An 18,344-nucleotide genomic window follows, 5' to 3' on the forward strand; every position below is an offset into this window, starting at 1 on the left:
TGGCACATATCTTTCATTTCCATGCTTAGCATTCCCTTAAAGACTATTTGTAAGGTAGGTCTGATAGTAACCAATTCCTTTAGCATTTGCTTATCTGGAAAAGGATTTTCTCTTTATTTTATTTATTTATGAAGCTTAGTTTTGTGGGATATGAAATTCTTGGTTGAAATTTCTTTTTTTCAAGGATGCTGAAAAATAGGCCCTCAATCTCTTCTGGTTTGTAAGGTTTCTGCTGAGAGGCCCACTATTAGCCTGATGGGGTTCCCTTTGTAATTGACGAGCCCCTTCTCTCCAGCTACTGTTAAGATTTTTTCTTTCACTTCAACCTTGGAGAAGCTGATGGCTAGGTGTGCTGGGGATGGTCATCTTGTACAGTATGGCACAGGGGTTCTCTGAATTTCTTGAATTTCCGTGTCAACCTCTATAGCAGGATTTGAAAAATTTCATAGACTGTATCTTCAAATATGTTTTCCAAGTTGTTTACTCTTTTATTTTTCAGGAATTACAATGATTCTTAGGCTTAGTCTCTTTACATAATCCTATATTATTTCTCACAGCTTTTGTTCATTTTTTAATTCTTTTCTTTAATTTTTTGTCCACTTGTGTTGATTTGAAGGACTGGTCTTCATGTTCTGAGATTCTTTCCTCAGCTTGGTTTATTCTGTTGTTAATTCTTCCAATTGTATTGTGAAATTTCTATAGTAAATTTTTTTTCCATAGGTTATTGGAGTCTAAGTGGTGTTTGGTTACATAAGTAAGTCCTTTAGTGGTGATTTGTGACATTTTGGCGCACCCATCATCCAAGTAGTATACACTGCACCCTATTTGTAGTCTTTTATCCCTTGCACCACTCCCACCCCTCATTTCAAGTCCCCAAAATCCATTATATTATTCTTATGCCTTTGCATCCTCATAGCTTAGCTCCCACATATCAGTGAAAACATACAATGTTTGGTTTTTCATTCCTGAGTTACTTCACTTAGAATAATAGTCTCCAATCTCATCCAGGTCTCTGTGAATGCTGCTAACTCATTCCTCATTTATTGACAGGCATTTTGGTTTTTTGCATTTGCAAACTGTGCTGCTATAAACATGCATGTGTAAGTATCTTTTTCGTATAATAACTTATTTTCCTCTGGATAGATACCCAGTAGTGGGATTGCTGGATCAAATGCTAGTTCTACTTTTAGTCCTTTAAGGAATCTCCATATTGTTTTCCATAGTAGTTGTACTAGTTTCCATTCCCATCAGCAGTGTAAGTGTCCCCTTTTCACCACACCCACGCCAACATCTATTTTTTTTATTTTTAAATTATGGCCATTTTTGCAGGTGTAAGGTGGTATCACGTTGTGGTTTTGATTTGCATTTCCCTGATAATTAGTGATGTTGAACATTTTTATATGTTTGTGGGCCATTTGTATATCTTCTTTTGAGAAGTGTCTGTTCATGTCCTTAGCCCACTTTTTATGGGATTATTTGTTTTTTTATTGCCAATTTGTTTGAGTTCCTTGTGGATTCTGAGTATTAGTCCTTTGTCAGATGGATAGTTTGTGAAGATTTTCTCCCACTTTGTGTGTTGTCAGTTTACTCCACTAATTATTTTGCTGAGCAGAAGCTTTTTAGTTTAATTTAGTCCCATCTATTTATCTTACTTTTTGTTGCATTCGCTGTTGGGTTCTTGGTCATGATCTCTTTGCCTAAGCCAATGTCTAGAAGGGTTTTTCCAATGTTATCCTTTAATCTTCTAGAATTTTTATGGTTTCAGGTCTTAGATTTAAATCTCTGATCCATCTTGAGTTGATTTTTTATAAGGTGAGAGGTGAGGATATAGTTTCATTCTCCTATAGGTGACTAGCCAATTATTCCAGCACCATTTGTGGAAAACGGTGTTCATTCTCCACTTAATGTTTTTGTTTGCTTTGTCAAAGATCAGTTGGATGTAAGTATTTGGATTTATTTCTGGGATCTCTATTATGTTACATTGGTCTATGTGCCTATTTTTATACCAGTACCTTGCTGTTTTGGTGACTATGGCCTTATAGTATAGTTTGAAATCAGATCATGTGATACCTCTAGATTTGTTCTTTTTGCTTAATCTTGCTTATGAATTTTAGAATTGTTCTTTCTAATTCTGTGAAGAGTGATGGTGGTATTTTGATGAGGATTGCATTGAATTTATAGACTGCTTTTGGAAGTATGGTCATTTTCACAATATTGATTCTACCCATCCATGAGCATGGGATGTGTTTCCATTTGTTTGTGTCATCTATGATTTCTTTCAGTGCTGTTTTGTAGTTTTCCTTGTACAGGTCTTTCACTTCTTTGATTAGGTATATTCCTAAGTATTTTATATTTTTCCCAGCTATTGTAAAAGGGGTTGAGTTCTTGATTTGATTCTCTGCTTAGTCACTGTTGGTGTATAGGAGAGCTACTGATTTGTGTGCATTAATCTTGTATCCAGAAACTTTGCTGTATTTTTTTTAGAGCTAACTGAGGCTTTATTTTGGACCAAAAAAAAAACAACGCAATTGAATTGTTTTGTAGCTGGAGGCATGGGCAAGGGGGGTCCCCAGGCAGTAAACTCCCCTGCAGGTGGGCTGAGGGCTAGGGCTGAGCCTCAGATGGGTCTCCCATTTCCTGTGCTACCCTACATAGTGGCCTCCCTCCCAGGCTCTGGGGCAACTGCAGGAGGGGCAAGCTGGGAGGGGCTACTGCAGCTGTTCACTTGGACAGGATGTCAGAGGACTCGGACACCAGTTTCCCATAGCAGGTCTCGATCTTCTTCACAACCATGTCCCTGGTGGAGCTGGTGCAGCTGAAGGAGCTGAAGACCATGCCAGAGCCAAAGCTAGAGCCCAGGCCATAGCTGAGGCCAGGGCTGGTGAGGCCCCCATAGGCCAGGCTCAGACAATCTGCATAGCCACTGGTGGTCTTCGTATGGATACTCATGTTCTGCATCCCAGACTCCAGCCAGCTCTCCTCACCCTCCAGCAGCTTCCTGTAGGTGGTGATCTTGATGTCCAGGGCCAGCTTGACGTTCGTCAGCTCCCGGTACTCAGGCAGCTGCCACGCCATGTCCTGCTTGGTCCCCTGCAGGGTGGCCTCCAGCTCTGACAGCTTGGAGTTGGCATCCTTAATGGCCACCTCCCCACACTGCTTGGCATCTGTGATGGTGGCCTCTAGGGAAGCCCTCTGGCCTTTGAGGCCCTCAATCTCAGCCTGGAGCTGGCTGATGTTGTGGTTCATCTCAGAGATCTCAGTCTTTGTACACCACAAGTCATCCCTGTACTTCCCAGCCAGTGTCTGCAGCTCCTCATACTTGATCTGGTACATGTTCTCAGCCTCAGCCCACCTGCGGTTGGTGATCTCCTCATACTGCACATTGACCTCAGTGATGATGCTGTCCATGTCCAGGGAGCGGCTGCTGTCCATGGACAGCACCACAAATGTGTCCGAAATCAGGGACTGCATCTCTCCAATCTCCTCTTCATATGGCTGCCTGAGGAAGTTGATCTCATCAGTCAGCCCTTCCAGGGGAGACTCCAGCTCTACATTGTTCATATAAGCTTCATCCACATCTTTCTTGATGAGAAAAAATTCATTCTCCATCTCTGTATGCTTATTGATTCATACTTTTTCTTGAAGTCCTCCACCAACCCCTGCATGTTGCCAAGCTCCACCTCCAGCTTCAGCTTCTCCTGGCCCAGTCTCCAGTAGCCACCTAAAGTTGTTGATGCAGCTCTCAAACATGTTGTCCATGTTGCTCCAAGCCATCTTCTGCTGCTGTAGGAGGCTCCACTTGGTCTCCAGCATCTTGTTCTGCTGCCCCAGGAACTATACCTTGTCTATGAAGGAGGCAAACTTGTTGGTGAGGGTCTTGATCTGCTCCTTCTCCTGGGTGCACATGGCCTGGATGTTGGGGTCCACCTCCAGGATAAGGGGCCTCAGCTGGCTCTGGTTGACCGTGATAGCAGTGATGCCTCCTACGCTGCTGGCCCCACCATAGCCTCTGCCAGGCCACCCCAGAAGCTGCTTCTGCCCACTCAGGAGAAACTCGAGGAGCTGATGTGGGCACCAGACCCACTCGTGTAGGAGCAGCTGCTGAAGGCCCAGGGGATGCCAGAGGTGGACACCTTGTAGGACTTCTGGGTCACCCTGATGAATATGGTGGAGGCAGGAGTGGAGGCAGGTGGGCTGAACCAGGCAGAGATCCCAGAAGGAGTGGAGAAGCTGCTTCTTGGTCTGCTGAATTCCTTTATCAGTTATAGCAGCTTTTTGGAGGAGTCTTTAGGGTTTTTGAGGCAAACGATCATATCATCAGCAAACAGTGACTGTTTGACTTTCCTTTACTGATTAGGATGCCCTTTATTCCTTTCTCTTGTCTGATTGCTCTGGGGGGGACTTCCAGTGCTATGTTGAAGAGGAGTGGTGAGAGTGGACATCCTTGTCTTGTTCACCTTCTCAGAGGGAATGCTTTCAACTTTTCCCCATTCAGTATTGTGTTGGCTATGTTCATGGAAGGGAAAGGGGTTTCTAAGAACAGAAAGAGATGATTTACAGAAGATACAGTCACCTGCGAAAAGTTCTCAGAAAGTCCTCTTCTCCTCAACCCAATGAAAATGTCTTCCTTTTCCTCAGGGATCTAGAACTAGAAATACCATTTGACCCAGCCATCCCATTACTGGGTATATACCCAAAGGACTATAAATCATGCTGCTATAAAGACACATGCACACGTATGTTTATTGCAGCACTATTCACAATAGCAAAGACTTGGAACAAACCCAAATGTCCAACAATGATAGACTGGATTAAGAAAATGTGGCACATCTACACCATGGAATACTATGCAGCCATAAAAAATGATGAGTTCATGTCCTTTGTAGGGACATGGATGAAATTGGAAATCATCATTCTCAGTAAACTATCACAAGGACAAAAAACCAAACACCACATGTTCTCACTCATAGGTGGAAATTGAACAATGAGAACACATGGACACAGGAAGGGGAACATCACACTCTGGGGACTGTTGTGGGGTGGGGGGAGGGGGCAGGGATAGCTTTAGGAGATATACCTAATGCTAAATGGTGAGTTAATGGGTGCAGCACACCAGCATGGCACATGTGTACATATGTAACTAACCTGCACATTGTGCACATGTACCCTAAAACTTAAAGTATAATAATAATAAAATATAAAAAAAAGAAATAAAACATTTTCAGCAATAGCAAAAAAAATTTGACTACTCTCAAATTCATTTTACAAAACTAGTACAACCCTGAGCCTAACACCGTGTAACATCAGTCCCAAAAAAAGGAAAATGAAAGACATTCTAACTCGGGCACACATGTGCCAAATCTTCTAAAAAGAAAATAGCAAATTGAACCTTTTTTTCTGCTACAAAAAAAAAAAAATGAGAAGAAGTTTGGGTTTATTTTCAGGGATGCAAAAATGGTTTAATATTAGCAAATCTATTAATATCATTTTATGACCCATAGACAAAAGCAGAAAATTGTGTATTTACCAGATACACTAGTCTTATTTTACTAGATAAGCTGATTTACTAGGTATTAAAATAATTTATAAAATTCAACACTCTTTATGATAATTCCTAGCAAGCTCTGAAAGGAAATTAATCTTGGAGTGTCCAAGTGGACCCAACAATTAGTTTTATGCCACAAAATAAAACAGTTTCACCGTAAAGCTTATTACAAGCACTGGAAGAGTGAGTGCACACTCTCCTAAATACTTATAATAATGAGTCACATGAATGTGTAAAACCCACATCAGGTTAAGGGAGGCTGGGAAGAATCCCTCAAGCAATTAGAAGAAAAGTGAAGAAGACTTCACTGTGACTTTTCATCTGACACAGTTTTGCACCTGACCTGTTTCTGATTATATTGTTGCATCTTCCTTTGTCCAAGGACACAGTCCCAATTGATAACTGTTTAATTTTTCCCTCATAAGATTCATTTAAGTTCATTATACTATAGGTCAATTAGTGACTTTGGACCTAAGATCCCAAGGGCTCCTTTTGTTTGTTTGCTTGTTTGTTTATTTGTTTGTTTTCAAATTTGATGATCCCCTAAACATCGGTTTAGGACTGAACAGATATGACTTATACCATTCTTGTTAATAAAGATTTGCAGGGAATGTCTTCCTGTACAAAAGTCAAGCTATTGACTGACCAAGAAAGAGGGCTTCTTATCATCACAACAGTCTTTAATTCTTCCAATATATGGGACATATGAGCGAAAATTAAAGTCAGAAAATATCCCTTATTTGGTGTTCTTATAAGATGAGTTGAAAGTAAAGAATATAGGTTGCCTGTTCACTCTGATGACAGTTTCTTTTGCTGTGCAGAAGCTCTTTAGGTTAATTAGATCCCATTTGTCAATTTTGGCTTTTGTTGCCATTGCTTTTGGTGTTTTAGACATGAAGTCCTTGCCCATGCCTATGTCCTGAATAGTATTGCCTAGGTTTTCTTCTAGGGTTTTTATGGTTTTAGGTCTAACGTTTAAGTCTTTAATCCACCTTGAATTAATTTTTGTATAAGGTGTAAGGAAGGGATCCAGTTTCAGCTTTCTCCATATGGCTAGCCAGTTTTCCCAGCACCATTTGTTAAATAGGGAATTCTTTCCCCATTGCTTGTTTTTCTCAGGTTTGTCAAAGATCAGATAGTTGTAGATATGTGGCATTATTTCTGAGGACTCTGTTCTGTTCCATTGATCTATATCTCTGTTTTGGTACCAGTACCATGCTGTTTTGGTTACTGTAGCCTTGTAGTATAGTTTGAAGTCAGGTAGCGTGATGCCTCCAGCTTTGTTCTTTTGGCTTAGGATTGACTTGGTGATACGGGCTCTTTTTTGGTTCCATATGAACTTTAAAGTAGTTTTTTCCAATTCTCTGAAGAAAGTCATTGGTAGCTTGATGGGGATGGCATTGAATCTATAAATTACCTTGGGCAGTATGGCCATTTTCATGATGTTGATTCTTCCTACCCATGAGCTTGGAATGTTCTTCCATTTCTTTGTATCCTCTTTTACTTCATTGAGCAGTGGTTTGTAGTTCTCCTTGAAGAGATCCTTCACATCCCTTGTAAGTTGGATTCCTAAGTATTTTATTCTCTTTGAAGCAATTATGAATGGGAGTTCACTCATCATTTGGCTCTCAGTTTGTCTGTTATTGGTGTATAAGAATGCTTGTGATTTTTGTACATTGATTTTGTATCCTGAGACTTTGCTGAAGTTGCTTATCACCTTAAGGAGATTTTGGGCTGAGGCAATGGGGTTTTCTAGATATACAATCATGTCATCTGCAAACAGGGACAATTTGATTTCCTCTTTTCCTAATTGAATACCCTTTATTTCCTTCTCCTGCCTAATTGCCCTGGCCAGAACTTCCAACACTAAGTTGAATAGGAGTGGTGACAGAGCGCAACCCTGTCTTGTGCCAGTTTTCAAAGGGAATGCTTCCAGTTTTTGCCCATTCAGTATGATATTGGCTGTGGGTTTGTCATAGATAGCACTTATTATTTTGAGATACGTCCCATCAATACCTAATTTATTGAGAGGTTTTAGCATGAAGGGTTGTTGAATTTTGTCAAAGGCCTTTTCTGTACCTATTGAGATAATCACGTGGTTTTTATCTTTGGTTCTGTTTATATGCTGGATTACATTTATTAATTTGCATATATTGAACCAGCCTTGCATCCCAGGGATAAAGCCCACTTGATCATGGTGGATAAGCTTTTTCATGTGCTGCTGAATTTGGTTTGCCAGTATTTTATTGAGGATTTTTGCATCAATGTTCATCAAGGATATTGGTCTAAAATTCTCTTTTTTGGTTGTTTCTCTGCCAGGCTTTGGTATCAGGATGATGCTGGCCTCATAAAATGAGTTAGGGAGGATTCCCTCTTTTTCTATTGATTGGAATAGTTTCAGAAGGAATGGTACCATTTCCCCCTTGTACCTCTGGTAGAATTCAGCTGTGAATCCATCTGGTCCTGGACTCTGTTTGGTTGGTAAGCTATTGATTATTGCCACAATTTCAGATCCTGTTATTGGTCTATTCAGAGATTCAACTTCCTGGTTTAGTCTTGGGAGAGTGTATGTGTCGAGGAATTTATCCATTTCTTCTAGATTTTCTAGTTTATTTGCATAGAGGTGTTTGTAGTATTCTCTGATGGTAGTTTGTATTTCTGTGGGATTGGTGGTGATATCCCCTTTATCATTTTTTATTGCATCTATTTGATTCTTCTCTCTTTTTTTCCTTATTAGTCTTGCTAGTGGTCTATCAATTTTGTTGATCTTTTCAAAAAACCAGCTCCTGGATGCATTGATTTTTTGAAAAGTTTTTTTTGTCTCTATTTCCTTCAGTTCTGCTCTGATTTTAGTTATTTCTTGCCTTCTGCCAGCTTTTGAATGTGTTTGCTCTTGCCTTTCTAGTTCTTTTAATTGTGATGTTAGGGTGTCAATTTTGGATCTTTCCTGCTTTCTCTTGTGGGCATTTAGTGCTATAAATTTCCCTCTACACACTGCTTTGAATGTGTCCCAGAGAAATGGGAAAAAATTTTCACAACCTACTCATCTGGCAAGGGCTAATATCCAGAATCTACAATGAACCCAAACAAATTTACAAGAAAAAAGCAAACAACCCCATCAAAAAGTGAGTGAAGGATATGAACAGACACTTCTCAAAAGAAGACATTTATGCAGCCAAAAGACACATGAAAAAATGCTCATCATCACTGGCCATCAGAGAAATGCAAATCAAAACCACAATGAGATACCATCTCACACCAGTTAGAATGGCAATCATTAAAAAGTCAGAAAACAACAGGTGCTGGAGAGCATGTGGAGAAATAGGAACACTTTTACACTGTTGGTGGGACTGTAAACTAGTTCAACCATTGTGGAAGTCAGTGTGGTGATTCCTCTGGGATCTAGAACTAGAAATACCATTTGACCCAGCCATCCCATCACTGGGTATATACCCAAAGGACTATAAATCATGCTGCTATAAAGACACATGCACACATATGTTTATTGCGGCACTATTCACAACAGCAAAGACTTGAAACCAACCCAAATGTCCAACAATGATAGACTGGATTAAGAAAATGTGGCACATATACACCATGGAATACTATGCAGCCATAAAAAAATGATGAGTTCATGTCCTTTGTAGGGACATGGATGAAATTGGAAATCATCATTCTCAGTAAACTATCGCAAGGACAAAAAACCAAACACCGCATGTTCTCACTCATAGGTGGGAATTGAACAATGAGAACACATGGACACAGGAAGGGGAACATCACACTCTGGGGACTGTTGTGGGGTGGGGGGAGGGGGGAGGGATAGCATTAGGAGAGATACCTAATGTTAAATGGTGAGTTAATGGGTGCAGCCCACCAGCATGGCACATGTATACATATGTAACTAACCTGCACATTGTGCACATGTACCCTAAAACTTAAAGTATAATAATAATTAAAAAATAGTAATAATAAGAGAAATGATAAAAAAAGAAAGTAAAGTATATTTGAGTAAGATTCCTAGGAAAATGGGCAATGAGAACCTAAGAGACCTCTACCCACTCACAGACTTGTCAGTGAGTGCAAGTATGTGAGTGCATGAAAAATATCATAGTCCATGCTGTCATTAACAAACTCCTGCTGGGCACTGAGTTACCCTAAGGATCTTTGCAGTAAAATTACCCATGGAAGCCATGAACAGCAATCTGAAAGGTGAGTATCATTGACTTAGTCATGCTAGTGGTACACCATCCAGAACCCAAGTAATTCAAAGTTATAGGGCAGAAGGCTTTGACTTATGTGTTGCAAAACCCAGATCTTAAATAATTATAAACAGTGTTTTTCTAGAGGAATCACTGTAGAGATCAATAGACCATCACTGTATTTTCTAAAAAATGACATTTGAGTTTCAAAAAGACTTTACAAAGGTGTGCTTGGGAGAACTCTTAAGAATAGGACGATATATTTTTAGGGAGAGAATATAGTCCCCCATGTACAAGTTCCTGGGGAAATGTTCCTATTCTCTTAATCCAGCAAAAATATCTCCCTAATCCTTATTTTTTTGCTATGTGGGTCGAATATCTATGACTAGATATAATTCCCTCTATTTAATGAGCAGTACTACAAAGAATACTTGAAATGGTAAAATATTCTGTTATTAGTAATACAAAACAATAAATCAATAAATTTTCATATGCAGTCTTACATGAGTTTACCCAACATGTTCCAAATGAGATTAGAACACTAACGGATATTTATTTTTGCAAAGGCAGAAGTTAAGATATTATGGATGCACAGAGATGAGGCTAGGTTAAGGAGACCTTGGTGGGTACTGTATGTGGGCACTTGGAATCTGAATCAGAAGACAAAACAGGGCAAAAAGAACACTCCTCAGCTTCAACATTTGGTCTAGTGTGATCATTTCCTGAGCGGCGCTAAGTCCCTGGAAGGAAAGCAGCTAATATTCCAACCAGTTATTACACATTCAAGTCAGATTGCCTTCCATAAATGCAAGGTCAGAAAGCTCTGAGGTATGATCTGAGCATATGTTGGAGATGGACACTGCACCCTCAGTAGGAAGAAAAGAACCATATTGCCCCTGTCTCAGGGGAAACACACTTCAAGATTATTTTGGGAAATATGTTGAAACAGCCAACTGAAAACCATTCATCTTCCAAACTAATTGGAGTCTCCTGGGAAGATCCTGTTTCATTCCAGTAATGAGAAAAATTGAAATTCCTAGTGACAGTAACTGCAAATGGGAAAAATTTCAATTGCTAAAAACAGAATTATTATTGTTGAAAAACAAACTATCTCTCTGCAATGATTCCTAACTCAGAAATAGAGAAGCCCTGGACAGTGATTCATCTCATTCCCTGATGGTTACTTGATGAACAGCATCACAAAGAGGATGTTGGTCATTTCCTCAAAAGATAAAGAAGTCAATTCATCAAGTAAACAGATAAGTAGGCAGTGTTCTGCTGTAGTTCAGAGCTGGGTTTCTGTAGTCAGACTGCTCAAGTTCAAATTCCTGCTTTATCACATCCTAGGTTTATGACCTTGGACAATTCTTAATGTTTCTGGACTTCAGTTTCCTCATTTGTAAAATGAAGAATAAATCACTACTAGCCTCAGGTGAAGTGCTTTCATAATTAAATGAGACAATCTAAATGTTTCATACAGTGTCTGACATTTAGAAACTGCCTTATAAATGTTACTATCATTGCCATTTCTTGGAGAGTTTTGTGAATTAAGTTAAATGCAGCAAAAGGATATTTTTGCCCTGATATCTCCCATAAAAACCTAGTCGTATTACATGAAATTCCTCATTAAAAATATATTCCTCAAGTAACAACACAAATATGCCTTGGATGCCTAGCATAAATACGATATAAGACATTGTCAGCTTCTAAGATATTAAGTGAATTTACTTAACAGGTCACCTGTAGTACTAATGTTAAGTTTCCCCAGAAGTAATGTGGAGACAGAGAGGAAAGAGATGGAATGTACTGGGTATCCTGGGAAGACAGAGAGACACACTAGAAGTAGCAAACATCCTAATGGATGAGTGAAAACCAGGAAAAAAAAACCAGAAAAAAATTCCTAACATTTTTTCTAAATCGATACAGTGGGAAAAATAAGAATGGCTTTCAGATTTGAGAAAGTTGGATTCTTCATTTGACTTTGTCACTAACAAGCCTGGGGACTGCTGACCCTCTGATTTTCACCTTCAAAATTAGAAGATTGGCTAAAGCAATCTTTAAGGTCTTTTATATCTCTCAAATTATATGAGCTGTCTTAAGTCTTTGATCATTTAGCTAAGTTTTTTTTCTTGTTCCTTGATAATAGTTCAAAGACAAAGAGACAGGGAAACAGGTATAGGACATAGACCTCTGATAAATTAGTGAGGAGAACTACAGGGGAGTCTGCTCAGTGTGATGAAGAATGGGAGCCCTAAGACAAGCTCAGAGGAGAATGAAAGCTGTGCTTACTGAGGAAATGGGAAGTGGACACCCCAAAGCACAAGGTTTAAATTAAGAGATTTGGGCAGAAAATCACATCTGAAAGTGCAAACAGTGTAGATTATAGATGTAAAAGAGATTCAAAATGAATAAATTACATGTTGCATGTAGTTGAATTACATTCATGATGAACCAACCTATCAACAAATACAACTTTTTTAGAACTTCAGAGAACCCTATAATTTTGTGTTCAATTTTAAGGATAAGAGAACATTTTAAAAACATACATGGAATGTAGTAAAGAGAGCAAATGTAGGGATAAAGTAAGAGAAAGTGTGGAAGAGTGTGCAAACTCTGTTCAGGTGGTAAGAAGCAGCAAGTCCTGGGAGAAGAACTAGAAAAACTAAATAAAATGTATTTAATACTTGTTCTGTACAAGGCCTGATGCTCACAGCCTGAATTAGTTTGTTTAATATTCATAATAATCCATGAAGAAATACACTTACTATCTTCATTTCACAGAATATACAGTTTTTATCTGCATTTCACAGACCAGGAAATGCAGCCTGTTACTGAACTTCTGAAGCTTTCATGGCCATTAAATGACTGGCCTAGCTATCAAGCCCCCATCTATCTTACTCTAGAGTTCATAGCCTTAACCTCTATATTTAATCCCAATGGGCATACTATGAGGAGACCCAAGGACCGGGACTTAAGTAGCCTCAGCCAAACTCTCTAGAGGAAAGTGGGGTAAAGAGATGAACAAAAAATATTACTTTTATCTCTTGCTTTAAAAAAGAGATAGTATGAACAAAAAAGGAATTCTCACTTCTAGGCCACCCCTATACACCTACAGTCCTCCCTCTACCACCCCATTATTAACCCCAAGTAACTTTTTAAAAGATTAATTCTAATTTACCCTTATGTACAGATGAAACAGCCTAGTATAATTTGGAGGGATTGTAAAAGTAACTATTTATCTTTCTGATTTCTAAAATTACCTCAATACACAGAGGTTCCTAATTGAATATTTAAATCTTAAAATGTAAATGGACTGATGATGTAATCTTTTTGATGATGTATCTGACTAAATGTATTTAGTCAAAAACTTTCAGATAAAATGTCTGGTCTCATTCATTCAATAACAATTTATTGAGTATCTGTTACATGCAAGACAAAGAGCTAGTTCTGGATTTACAGTGGTTTACAAAGTAGATATGATGTGTTCTCATGGAGCTTACTAGAGAGTAATGGATGGGGTAAAAAACAAATGAATATATAATCAGAAAGTATAATAAGTGCCCTAAAAGAAATAAACGGAAAAGTGTATTTATAACATTGAGGGTAGAGAGACTAGAGTTATATAAGACTCTTCAGGAAGGCATTTTGAGGGGGGTCATATTTAAACTGAAACCTGAAAAATAAGATTTATCAATGCAAGAATGCAAGCAGAACATTTCAGTGAGAGAGAAAGCATTGTAAATTTCTTGAAGTGAAAGATCACTTGGCATCTGCAGGGAAATGAAGAAGACTAATATAACTGGACAAGCAAGAGATGAATTAGGACTGTTACACAGTGATATGGCCATGAAATTCCTTACGAACCAGAGTGGGGACTTTGAATTTTATTCCAAGGGAAATGAATCTCCATTGAGTGGCTTTAAACAGAAGAATGGATCTTGTGTATGGTTTTAAAAGATCACTCATGTTCTGTCTTTACAATGGACTTGCAAAGAGTATTTTTGTGCAGTTTAGAAAAGGAAGAAGGCAGAAAGGCATGAGGTACTTTATAGGACAATGTGCACTATCAATGCAAATGAGAAAACAGGCTAAAATCAGAAGAATTTTAATTTCACAACCTTGACTACAGTCATCCCTGTTTACCTCACATGAAACCAAGAAGATAAGCACATGTAGAGGTATTATTTTCATGAGATTACAAACCATGCATATTTTATAAAAGTGTTTTTCCACTCATTAACACAGACAATAAAAAATAGCTTTTTTTCGTATGGAGTTGGTAATCAAAAAATACCTTTATAATTGAATTGCTACTACATCAATATAGTAATAAAAAATATTTAACAAGAGCCTCTGGCTGGTCTCTCGTATAATGCTCAGCAGTGATGTTCCTGTAGCAAGATTAGTTAACTACCACTCCAACAGCCTGCTGGTTAACAGATAAATAAAATAAAATTGTGGCTTATCTAACATTTTCACCTCACCCCACTGCTAACTTATGCTGACAGTCCCTTTCTCTGTTCTAATTTTTCTGTTATTTTTACACACAGACCAAGCTATAGTCAGGAATCAGTGATGAAAAATTATACAACAATAAAAACATTTATCCTGGTGGGACTAACAGATGACCCAAATCTACAGATTCTGCTTTTTATCTTCTCATTTCTAATCTATTTGTTGAGTGTTGTTGGAAATTTGACCATCATCACTCTCACCTTGATGGACTCCCACCTTAAAACACCTATGTATTTTTTCCTCCGGAATTTTTCCATCTTGGAAGTCTCATTTACAACTGTGTGCATTCCCAGATTTCTCTACACAATGGCATCTGGGGACAATACTGTTACCTATAATGCATGTGCCACTCAATTGTTTTTTGTTGTTGTCCTGAGTGTGACTGAGTTTTCTCTCCTAACAGCTATGTCCTATGACCGTGTGACTGAGTTTTCTCTCCTAACAGCTATGTCCTATGACCGTTATGTAGCCATCTGCAAACCCCTGCATTACACAACCGTCATGAACAACAGAGTCTGCATCAAGTTCCTTATTGGCTGTTATATCATTGCTCTAATCATTGTCATCCCACCATTTGGCATGGGCTTTGAGCTCGAAGTTTGTGACTCCAATGTCATAGATCACTTTGGCTGTGATGCTGCCCCCATCCTGAAGATTACCTGCTCTAACACAGAGTTTATAGAGCAATTTGTATTAGTCTTGGCGGTGTTGACACTCCTGTTTACCTTGGTGTGTGTGATTATGTCCTACACTTACATCATCAGGACCATTCTTAGATTCCCTTCCGCCCAGCAAAGGAAAAAGGCTTTTTCCTCTTGCTCTTCCCATATAATTGTGGTTTCTATCACTTATGGATGCTGCATCTTTATCTATGTTAAACCATCTGCAAAAGAAGGGGTAGCTATTAACAAGGTGGTGTCAGTGCTTACCACTTTGGTTGCCCCAGTTATGAATCCCTTCATTTACACACTAAGGAATAAGCAAGTGATACAGGCTTTCAAAGACATGATCAAAAGGATTGCATCTATCTCAAAGAACTAAAGGATTAATGAATGCAAATTGAAAAATTATAAAAGAATTCATTATCTCTATTTTATTTTTCCCTAATTCTATACTAGTCACAATTTTTGTATATTACAACCTCATTCTGCTACACCTACAGCCCACTATCTATATAAGTACTAATTAACCTTTTTCATTTCAAGCTATTCCCAGAAATAAACGGGAATAAACCTTCAGCAAACTTTTATAACATTATGCCTATTATTACTCACATAAACAAGAAATGTAGACAGCATCAACTTACTGTCACATTGGTGCTCATCTACTCCTCTTGTACTGACCTACATGTCCGATTTGAGCCCCAAATTTTACAGGGACATCAATGATCATCATCTATGTCTGCAGGAATGATCCTGTAAGCACCCCACTTGAAAACAGTCATTATTCTATCTCTTCCACTTTTCAGCAAGATATAAATATAGACTAAAATTTTCTTCAAATGTCATTTGCTTAAAAGCTGTACAACTTCTTTGTATAAAAACCTTAACTCTGTGTAAATAGAATTTCATATGTCTGTCACTGTATGTATACCTGGGTGTGCCTATGTGTATTTTTTACCCTTTCAGAATGTCAGCTTAACAAGCTTGAAGGGGTTAATGTGAAGGACAAAATATAAATGACAATTTATACTTGAATTATATTCTGTTATCCAAATTATTCACCATAATGATTTTTCTAATCATTTTTTCTAAATATTTTTAAACATTTCTAAACACTTTTCTAAATACAAAGAAATGCAATCTCAACCACAAAGCCTGACAAAACTAACCCATGAACAAATAATTCAAATTTTTAAGTGCATGATTTTTGCCTTTTCAACTTAGCCCCACTTCCTCATTACCTATCTCTTTCCTCATAATTTTCTATTGTTTAGCTGATGTTTTAGGGAAATATGTGCTGTATCAGGAGTCAAAAAGTTCACATTACATTCTGGCTCTTATTACCACCAACTCAGACAGATCTTTTAACTGCATATTCCTTCCAGATTTCAGGAAGGATTAAACTGAAGAACAAGTTGGAGGAGTAAGGCGGCACTAGAAAACAGGCCAGAAATTCTAGTGGTATTTGGAGGGCTATCCCAAGCTGATTTATAAGACCAATAAATTGGACCATAATGGATACACAGTTCCAAAATTCCTCATGCCAGAGACAAAGAATGAGTCTGAAGACTACACTGAAGATTACACTAGAATAAATAAGTCTTAATTCCTCCATCCCATTCCCAGTATATCCACTGGAAGTCTCTAGATGCAGAATATGCTTTTAAAAATAAAATGGGAAAGAAATATCTGTGGGAATTCTGAACTGTGAACTAAGCAAAGCATGGTTAATAATTCAGTTTACCAAGCTGAAGGAGTAATTAAAGAATATATTTAGTCTCCTGAGGGTAGACAAGGTTTTGCTACAGATAATATTTCTTATCTTTTTCATCTATTAATAACTTTGAAAATGAATAATCTCTTGATTATAAAAAATATTTGTCCATATGATTATTTCATTGATGTATCTCTCCTTCACTAGACACTAAGCTCCATGAGGTCAAGTACTGTGCTTGCCAATCATACTTCCAACAGAGTTTAAATTTACTCCATGCACCTCTTAACTGGCTGAAGATAGCCTCAGCCATTCTTTTTTTTTTTTTTTTTTTTTTTTGAGACAGAGTTTCAGAGTTTCACTCTTTTTTTTTTTTTTTTTTTTTTTAGGTTGTTTCCAATTTATTTTTTCTTTTTTTTTTTTTTTAAATTTCTGAAGTATTTATTGATCATTCTTGGGTGTTTCTCAGAGAGGGGGATATGGCAGGGTCATAGGATAATAGTGGAGAGAAGGTCAGGAGATAAACACATGAACAAAGGTCTCTGGTTTTCCTAGGCAGAGGACCCTGCGGCCTTCTGCAGTGTTTGTGCCCCTGAGTACTTGAGATTAGGGAGTGGTGATGACTCTTAAAGAGCATGCTGCCTTCAAGCATCTGTTTAACAAAGCACATCTTGCACCACCCTTAATCCATTTAACCCTGAGTTGACACAGCACATGTTTCAGAGAGCAGGGGGCTGGGGGAAAGGCCATAGATCAACAGCATCCCAAGGCAGAAGAATTTCTCCTAGTCAGAACAAAATGGAGTCTCCTATGCCCACCCCTTTCTACACAGACACAGCAACAATCTGATCTCTCCTTCCTTTCCCCACACTTCCTCCCCTTCTCTTCAACAAAACCGCCATCGTCCTCATGGCCCACTCCCGATGGTCGCTGTCTCTTCGGAGCTGTTGGGTACACCTCCCAGACAGGGCAGCCGGGCAGAGGCGCTCCTCACCTCCCAGACAGGGCGGCTGGGCAGAGGCGCCCCTCGCTTCCCAGACGGGGCCGCCCGGGCAGAGGCGCTCCTCTCCTCCCAGACGGGGCGGCCGGGCAGAGGCGCTCCTCACTTCCCCGACAGGGCCGCCCGGGCAGAGGCTCTCCTCGCTTCCCAGACGGGGCCGCCCGGGCAGAGGCGCTCCTCAGTTCCTCCCAGACCGGGTGGCAGCCGGGCAGAGGCGCTCCTCACCTCCCAGACGGGGCGGCCGGGCAGAGGCGCTCCTCACTTCCCCGACGGGGCGGCCAAGCAGAGGCGCTCCTCACTTCCCAGAGGGGGCGGCCGAGCAGAGGCGCTCCTCACTTCCCAGACGGGGCGGCCGGGCAGAGACGCTCCTCACTTCCTCCCAGATGGGGTGGCGGCCAGGCAGAGGCGCTCCTCACTTCCCAGACTGGGTGGCCGGGCAGAGGCGCTCCTCACCTCCTAGACGGGGCGACCAGGCAGAGGCGCTCCTCACTTCCCAGACGGTGTGGCAGCTGGGCAGAGGTGCTCCTCCCTTCCCAGACGGGGCAGCCAGGCAGAGGCGCTCCTCACTTCCCAGACGGTGTGGCGGCCGGGCAGAGGTGCTCCTCCCTTCCCAGACGGGGCAGCCAGGCAGAGGCACTCCTCACTTCCCAGACGGTGTGGCGGCCGGGCAGAGGTGCTCCTCCCTTCCCAGATGGGGCAGCCAGGCAGA

The 18,344-nt window shown here is 39.8% G+C and overlaps 1 protein-coding gene and 1 pseudogene across 1 annotated transcript; one reads left to right on the forward strand and one right to left on the reverse strand.

Annotated features, from left to right (window-relative positions):
- Positions 1-2,721: 2,721 nt before the first annotated feature.
- LOC129010719 (keratin, type II cytoskeletal 8-like) lies at positions 2,722-10,963 on the reverse strand (annotated as a pseudogene).
- A 3,356-nt stretch (positions 10,964-14,319) lies between these two features.
- Positions 14,320-15,300, forward strand: LOC129010870 (olfactory receptor 6C2-like). The gene has a single exon (XM_054445441.1). It carries the CDS (start codon positions 14,320-14,322, stop codon positions 15,298-15,300), a length of 981 nt encoding a protein of 326 aa, XP_054301416.1.
- Positions 15,301-18,344: the final 3,044 nt, after the last annotated feature.

This window comes from Pongo pygmaeus, chromosome 10, assembly GCF_028885625.2.
Source record: "Pongo pygmaeus isolate AG05252 chromosome 10, NHGRI_mPonPyg2-v2.0_pri, whole genome shotgun sequence".
Classification (NCBI taxonomy): Eukaryota; Metazoa; Chordata; class Mammalia; order Primates; family Hominidae; genus Pongo; species Pongo pygmaeus.